Here is an 8,080-nt window from a genome sequence, read left to right as displayed (position 1 = left end):
TCAACTCATTGTGGACTTGGGAATGGCACAACAAGTAGATTCATTCATTCTGAGGCTGTGTCCAGTTCCACGGGGGAAGCAAACTTTCAGTAAATGCAATTCAGCAATAGTAACATGACCAAATGCAAAAAATTGCAGAAACCTAATTTACACTAATCTTAATTGTAGTGGAAATTCATCAATCTCTGGTCTTGATCTGGTGAATTCCAGAGGCACATTTGCAAAAAAACATTCCCACTGGTCCTTAAAACATTCAACCTGTAACATAATTGATATTTGTCTGTAGACATTGCTGGTATTCAAGATTCCAAACACTGAATTTTATTTTCATAAATATAGATGATGCAGCTCTTTACATCAACCCATCATTATGAAGGTTATTCTAAACCAAACCATTATTCTCAACTCATCCTCCTTGTGGGCAGAGTACCCTTCCCATTGGGCAAATTGTTAATGAGTCCTTGGAGTTTACCAGTTCCTCTAATTACCTTTCAGGCGGGAAGCATTCATGCCCAGTTCTAATCAAGAAGAGTTCTTCTTGCTCCACACTATTGTTTTTGCCTGTTTCTGTCATGCGATACTCTTCAGCTATCTGTCAAAGTGCAAACACCAGTGAAGCTAGCAAACAGAATGCTAAGTGTCTGGTGTTAAATCCAACACTGCAGGTTCAAGGTTGTTGCAACTAAGCGTTTTGTTCAAGCTACCAATCACAATCACAATCACAATGATACTTTATTAGCCAAGTATGTTTTGCAGCATACGGGGAATTTCATTTTCAAGAAGGAACTGCAAATGCTGGAAAATCGAAGGTAGACAAAAGTGCTGGAGCAACTCAGCGGCTGCGGCAGCATCTATGGAGCGAAGGAAATAGGCAACGTTTTGGCCCGAAACATTGCCTATTTCCTTCGCTCCGAGGAATTTCATTTGTCAAGTCAGTCATACAAATAAAAAGGAATGGAACACACGAAATACATTTTAACATAAACATCCACCACAGTGACTCCTCCACATTCATCACTGTGATGGAAGGCGAAAAAAAAGATCAAATCTCTTCCCTTCCCTAGAAGCAATGTTACTATAATCAAGCTTTCAAATACTGATCAGGGTGCAGGATGTTGTAAAATAAAGTGTAACACAAAATTAGGTAGCATTGGTGAAATAAATCATCAGCTCTGAAATTAGTTATAAACCATGGATATTGTTAATTCAAGTAGACTGTTTCAAGAGCCAATTCAATAAGCCTTTTACATCAGGCATAATGACATTTGCTGCAAACTGCATTTTGATAATGAATGCTATATTTAAAAATAGACTAGTTTTAAGTACAATAGAAACAGAATGCTTTATATGCAGTCTTGATTCTTTTTTTTGTTTACTTTGTGTTAAATGCGTAAAATATAAAGAGCTGAGTAATGCAGCGGTGACAGCTTCCTTCCAGTATGAATTGCTGTTGTGCAGACTGCATGTGCTGCATCAGCCTCTACCCTCTCATTATTAACTTTCCTTGTTTGTCATCAATCTTCATTTGCTTCAGGTTGCCTTTGCAGATGCTGCAGCAGGATGGCGTAGGTTGTTCGTGGCATCTCTATGCCTTTTATAAAATAATCTCTCCCCTACAGTTCCCATTATAGATCAGAAATTCTCCACATCTATGAAAAATGCTGCTCGCCTCTTAATGAGCCTTAAATGCAAGCTTGGAAGTACATAATGTCTCATGCTAAATTAGGTAGGACCAAAGCTATAATCTACCAAGGCAATATTTTCTTAGATATATCAATATATTGATCACATGCTAAATAACCTTAAGTAAATTAACCTAATAACAGTGGGATGAATGCCTTTTGTAATTTTCTTTTTGTAACTTTTCATTATTTGGTGTCAATCAAACTTTTCTTTATTAGAAACTCAGCGGAGGTTTTAGGGTGTGCATTATTACATGATTTTGTTTCGTAATTTGGTATTATTTTGACAGGTTGTTTAAGGACGTAAGAGCTTCACGGTTTTGTTTAGCTTATTATATTATACTCCGCATAGTTCGGATAAATAATATTTGCATGCATTCATTTCCAGAGAGAGAAAAAAACATAACACCCTTTTAAAACTGCACATCATCAATCGTGTATATTTAAAATGCTCTTGCAAAATGCAGTTTAATGAAGTAACGGTTGCATTCCATGGTAGTTGTCTCGCCGTTCCGAAATCGGAATCCCATTGTATGTTCGCAAACAGGGTAAAAAAATAATCGGTGATCAGCCTAATTGCAAATTTTCTGCAGATTCTTTAGATCAAAGCAGTTCGTATCTCGGTTAGATTTAGCCTCACACTTAATATGACAGCAATAAACAGATTGTCATTTAAATCCAAAGCAGGAGGGGTTTTTTTCCCCCGGTCTAAGGCATCACATTGCGAATTGTATCGGAATGTAAAGGCAGCCGAAGTCTGTATACGCAATAACGTTACAATAGTTGCTTCAGTGATATTTTGCTGCCATTTTCGGAATCTTTTTACTGATCTGGCTCAGTAAACTGCGGCAGCTGTTTTTGCCTTCTCCAAATACATTTGATTTCCCCTTACAATGTCTAATTCTGGTTATAAAAGAAAGCACGGTTAAAGGGGAAACCTTTGCAATATTATGCAACGACCCATCCCCCCACCCCGAAAAACAAAACAAAAATCAAATGAACATACAGCTGGGTCCCGCAGACTAGCAACGAGATCGCCCTGCTCGGAGTGGATTAGGAACAATTGGAGCTTTTGTTCACTGTGCACTTCACGCGAACGGTGCTGTTTCCCGTCGCCTTTTATTTTATTTCCTCGAGAGATCGCATTTGCCAATTAGCATTTATTTCTAATCACGATGCAAGCATCTGCAAGACAACCAGCAGAGCAAAGTTGGTAGAACTGCCACCCGGCTCTCCCAGTTAAACAGGAAAGTTGCTCAAAAAGCGTCATCCTTTTCCAAAAAAATAACGTGGGGTGGGGGCGTCCAGTTTAAATATGGATTGACATACGCCTGGGTGTTGTACGTAAGGCACAGATAACTGCGTGTATGCATCCAACCCGATGTACATACGCACATAACATAGCCATACAGCCTCATACGTGCCAAGATCTATGGTAACAGGCTTCCTGTTAACATCCACGCTTCTGATCCAGACCTCTGCTGAAGTGTCTGCGAGAGGTACTGCACCGAGCTGCGAGGTACAATATCCGAGGAATTCACCGCAATAAACAGGAATAGCGAGCGATATAGTTACCCTTTGGTAATATAATGGTGGCTCGTTGCTTCTCTAATTGAATCCAAGTTAAAGAATACGTCGAAATCTAATTTGCCAACAGAGAGGTCGGAAGGAGGGAGGTGGGGAGATAACTCTTGCAAGTAAATCGGGTTAAGCTAAACGGAATCGACAGCTTTTACGCCAACATTTGGCTGCTGGTGTGAATTGATTTTTTTTTTTTATCCACCGATCGCCTGATCAGACGTTTTTTTTTGTGCCACCACGACTCAGCAGAGTGTTAGCTCTTCCAGTGGACACCAAACTGAAAAACGATCACAGTCGCATCCCCGACCGAGAGAGAGAAAAAGGCGGCAAAGAGGTGGCGGAATATGCAGATATTGCAGAATTTCTCTCCCTCCAGCACTTTGCGCTCTCCAGTCGGGTGGCATCTGAATCCAAACGCGACTGAATGAGCCCGGATTATATAGTTATCGCCGGCGGGAGACAGTGACATCGAAAGCCGGGGAACCGCGAGTAACCGCGATGGATTAGCAAAGCCTGATTATGCACTTGCTTATTGTTTGGTTTTTCTAATGCCTCTCTCTTTAGACAAATACCGGGGTTGTGTCTTGCCTTCCTGTTGGTGGTACGTATCCACTCACCCCGCTATCCCGATTGACAAACGATTGTGATACTTTCCGAGCTCGGATCCTCTTTGCTTTATATTTATACGTAATTTTAAAACAAAACCAAGCCGAAACTGATTTTTAAATTTTATTTTATGCATGTTTTATAAACAATTCAACTGAAGCAATTCATGACATGAGATGGGGGGCAGATGCCACTGTTTGAAAATGGTGCCGTGGTTTGTGTTGGTGCAAATCATTCTGGGGTTTGCCTGGGGCAATACGACTACGGACCTTTGCGAGAAGATGTGCTCATGCATTGAGGTGGAAGGTGTGCTGCACATCGACTGCGAGAAAAGAGGCATTACCGACCTGCAACATTGCAGCGCGCCCACCTCCCGCTTCTATCAACTCTTCTTGCATGGCAATTCGCTGTCCAAGCTCTTCCCCAACGAGTTCGCCAACTTTTACAACGCGGTCACTTTGCACCTGGAGAACAACGGCCTGCACGACATCATCCCGGGAGCTTTCTTGGGGCTGCAGTTGGTGAAGAGGCTTCACATCAATAACAACAAGATTAAAGGTTTCAGGAGGCACACCTTCCTGGGGCTGGATGACATGGAGTACCTCCAGGCGGACTTCAACCTGCTCCGGGACATCGACCCCGGGGCTTTCCGGGACCTCAACGCGTTGGAGGTCCTGATTTTAAATGACAACCTCATTACCTCGCTCCCGGCTGACCTGTTCCAAAATGTGCCCATCACACACCTGGATCTCCGAGGAAACAGGCTAAAGATCCTGCCCTACGAAGGGATTTTGGAACTCATTCCCGGTGTCGCTGAAATTCTGCTGGAGGACAACCCCTGGGACTGTACGTGCAATCTTCTGCCCCTTAAAGGTGAGGTGATAAGGCCAGTTTTGGGATTAAAACATGGGGAGTTTTGTTTTTAATAATGCTGATGAGGATTACTTATTATGGTCCCTAGATGGCGGGGTTGGGTAAAGGGGCGACTGAACACAAAGCTGTTACAATAAAACAGCAGCGGCCTGTCTGTGTTCATTGAAGGTAGCTAGAGGGGGTACATTAAGTTCTGACAGTTTGTGCCAAGTGTGAAGTAAACGAGTTCACATCACAAAAGTGTTTGAACTGACCCACGCAGATTTTGCTCATAATGGGATGAAAAGCAGGAAAGAGGTGAATGGGTGGATAAATCTAGCTCATAACATGTAGGTTACAGCTGTGTGCTTTGAAAACGTACCCCGTTGCAGAGATGCTCACTAGCCGCATACAACATTCATTTTTGTTATGTGCCCATTTTGCTGCCATTTGACATCTTCTGATAATGCTTTTGTTTCAAAATTGTTGCTTCCCAGGCCTAACATCAAATATTGGTAAAATTAAGAACTTGGATAATGATATTTACATATTATGAATGCTTCTATTTCATCATCTAGTTTAACATGATAAAGTAATCCAAATTGTAGCCAGAACTGTTTTATGTTAATACGTAACAAAGTCATTTTAATACATGTTTTGTAATGTATACGTTAACAGTGTGATGGTGACTAGCATTGGTTAATGTAGCAAACTATGAGGAACATCTCCAATTTACATTGTTTTTCCCTTCAAGAATGGCTTGAGCACATCTCACATTCGGCTTTGATTGGAAGAGTAGTTTGCGAGGCACCCATGCGATTGCAAGGAAACGACTTGAATGAGACATCCGAGTTCGATCTATGCCCCTCGCAGAATGAAAATGATATAAGTCTTGTTGCTCCTCCTGCTCAGCCGCCGTCAGGGCTGCCTCCGACTCCTGCTGCTCAGCATCCACGGCCACCGACTTCAGCATCAGTGCACAAAGGAGTATCAAAGCCACGCGGAAACTGGCAACTGAGGACAAGACCTTCAGCCAATGCAGTTGTACCTAATGGCAGTAGCAATCCCCATGTATTAACTGGATGCCCAACAGCTTGTAGTTGTTCTATCACCAATGTTGAATCAGGTTTTGAGGTTAACTGCAGGGGCAGCAAACTTGAGAGTGTAGCTGATCTCCACCCAAAACCATTAAAAGCACAGGAACTCTTTCTCAGACAGAACAATATAGGAATCATAAGGAAGACTCATTTCTTGGACTACAGCGGTTTGACTTTGTTGGATTTGGGAAATAATGCCATTAAGTTAATAGAAAACAACACCTTTTGTAATCTCACCAATTTGCGTTGGCTGTATCTGGATAATAATAACTTGGAAATTCTGCTCCCTGATATGTTTGCAGGGCTTCAAAATACAGAGTATCTAAACTTGGAGTTCAACTTAATTCAGTTGATCCTACCAGGCACATTTAATTGGATGTCAAACCTGAGAGAATTGTTCTTGCATAACAATTTATTGAAATCTTTGCCTGTAGACGTATTTTCTTCCGTCTCTCTCTCCAAGCTAAGTCTGCACACCAATTATTTTATGTATCTCCCAGTTACTGGAGTTTTGGATCAATTAACTTCTGTTGTGCAAATTGACCTTCATGGAAATCCATGGGATTGTTCCTGTAATATCGTAGCTTTCAAGCTATGGGTGGAGAGGATGGGCACTGATGTCGTTGTAAGTGAATTAAAATGTGCATCTCCTGAAGAATTTTGGGACAGAGATTTTAAGTCGATAAGCAATGAGCTGATGTGCCCAGAGTTATATGCAAAAATCCATCTAACGTTTTCCTCATCCAGTAACATTACCATATCAACAGAGACAGGGACTCATGTGAATCCATACTTGGAGACCAGCAGAGTTTCTATTTCAGTGCTGGTACCTGGCCTTTTACTTGTCTTTGTTACATCTGCCTTTACAGTGGTTGGCATGCTTGTGTTTATCTTGAGAAACCGTAAGAGATCGAGAAAAAGGGATACCAACTCCTCTGCTTCAGAAATAAACTCCCTGCAAACAGTCTGTGATTCTTATTGGCACAATGGGCCTTACCATGCAGAAGGACCTCATAGAGTTTATGATTGTGTTGCACACACCCTTTCAGACTAGGCTTCATGAAATAAAATATTGAAAATATAGAGTGTGATTTAAAGCAGCACGTTTATCTGGAAATGAGGTTCATGCGTTGAAGGGTAAAGGCTCCAGATGTAAATAATGTTACCATAGGCTTCTGCTAAAAAAAAAAATCTGCAACAGAATGTTGAACTCAGCTTTCTAATGAACAATAAATAGCAGACATATTACAAAAGTACATATACCTTTTAGAACTAACCTTTTTTTCTCCTGCTGTGAAACACAGGTGTATTTCGGAAGTAAGCACTGGAATAATGTTGTTGCTATCCTGTGCGCATTTCATGTTGATATTCCGAATGTATATAACAATTAATCAGTTATATAAAAAATATAAAGAACATTTGTTGTCATTTGGAGATATGGGAGAATTGTAAAAAGAATACACAAAATGGGGGGAGGGAGCAGTAGATAACAGCAGTTAGCTTTTACAGTTGTGAAGTTGCACGAACGCATGAATGTATTGTACAGAACTGTCTAAGTAGAAACAAGTGATGCATGTCATGCATGAACTCAACACCACGGGGATACACTACATAGCTGGAATAAATAGCTATTACTATGCTCCATTCATGAGTACTAATTATATTCTATGAAGTCACGTATCCAGTATTGATCACAGTGACCTTCCCCTGTTTATTTTTGCTGTGATTATAATTGTGCAGTTTGTGCTATTATTGCTTAGATAAGGTGTAAGCTGCAAGTTCATCTTGTTTTGGGCCATATTTGTTCATGCATGGTTAATAATTATTTAAGTTATATTATGAATTTTTCCATGTTTTTGGTGTTATTTTATATTTGCTAATGCCTATTCTCATCAAAATTTTAGTGCAGTTATTATGTTTTGTACCGTGGTAATGAAATTCAAATGGCCAATGGAATATTCATTTTTTTAAACTTGGGAATAAATAAATGAAGTACACTTAAGCATGACCAATTAATGTCATTCTATTGCTCAGGCTGCTTCAGTGATACAATGTAAACTATTTTATTCAAGTCATCATTTTGTCACATAATAAAATGGAAAATGCTATGGAGGTGGCACTTAGAGGACATTTAATAAGATTATTTTAGTTTTATAATGGCAAATTTTTTCAACATTAAAATGACTGGTTTAATCTGAAGACTCATTTAGTTATTTAGTCCTCATCGGAGCATAATCCCAGCTGCATGAAGACATTTTTTCA

General features: G+C 40.3%; 1 protein-coding gene across 1 annotated transcript; it reads left to right on the top strand.

Annotated features, from left to right (window-relative positions):
* Positions 1 to 1,418: 1,418 nt before the first annotated feature.
* On the top strand, positions 1,419 to 7,820 carry LOC129697989 (SLIT and NTRK-like protein 1). Its single transcript, XM_055636795.1, has 2 exons — positions 1,419 to 4,742; positions 5,476 to 7,820. The coding sequence occupies exons 1-2, from the start codon at positions 4,046 to 4,048 to the stop codon at positions 6,870 to 6,872; spliced, it is 2,094 nt and encodes a 697-aa protein (XP_055492770.1). The 5' UTR covers positions 1,419 to 4,045; the 3' UTR covers positions 6,873 to 7,820.
* Positions 7,821 to 8,080: the final 260 nt, after the last annotated feature.

The sequence above is a fragment of the Leucoraja erinacea genome, chromosome 6 (assembly GCF_028641065.1).
Source record: "Leucoraja erinacea ecotype New England chromosome 6, Leri_hhj_1, whole genome shotgun sequence".
Classification (NCBI taxonomy): Eukaryota; Metazoa; Chordata; class Chondrichthyes; order Rajiformes; family Rajidae; genus Leucoraja; species Leucoraja erinaceus.
This window is presented reverse-complemented; position numbering and strand designations above follow the sequence as displayed.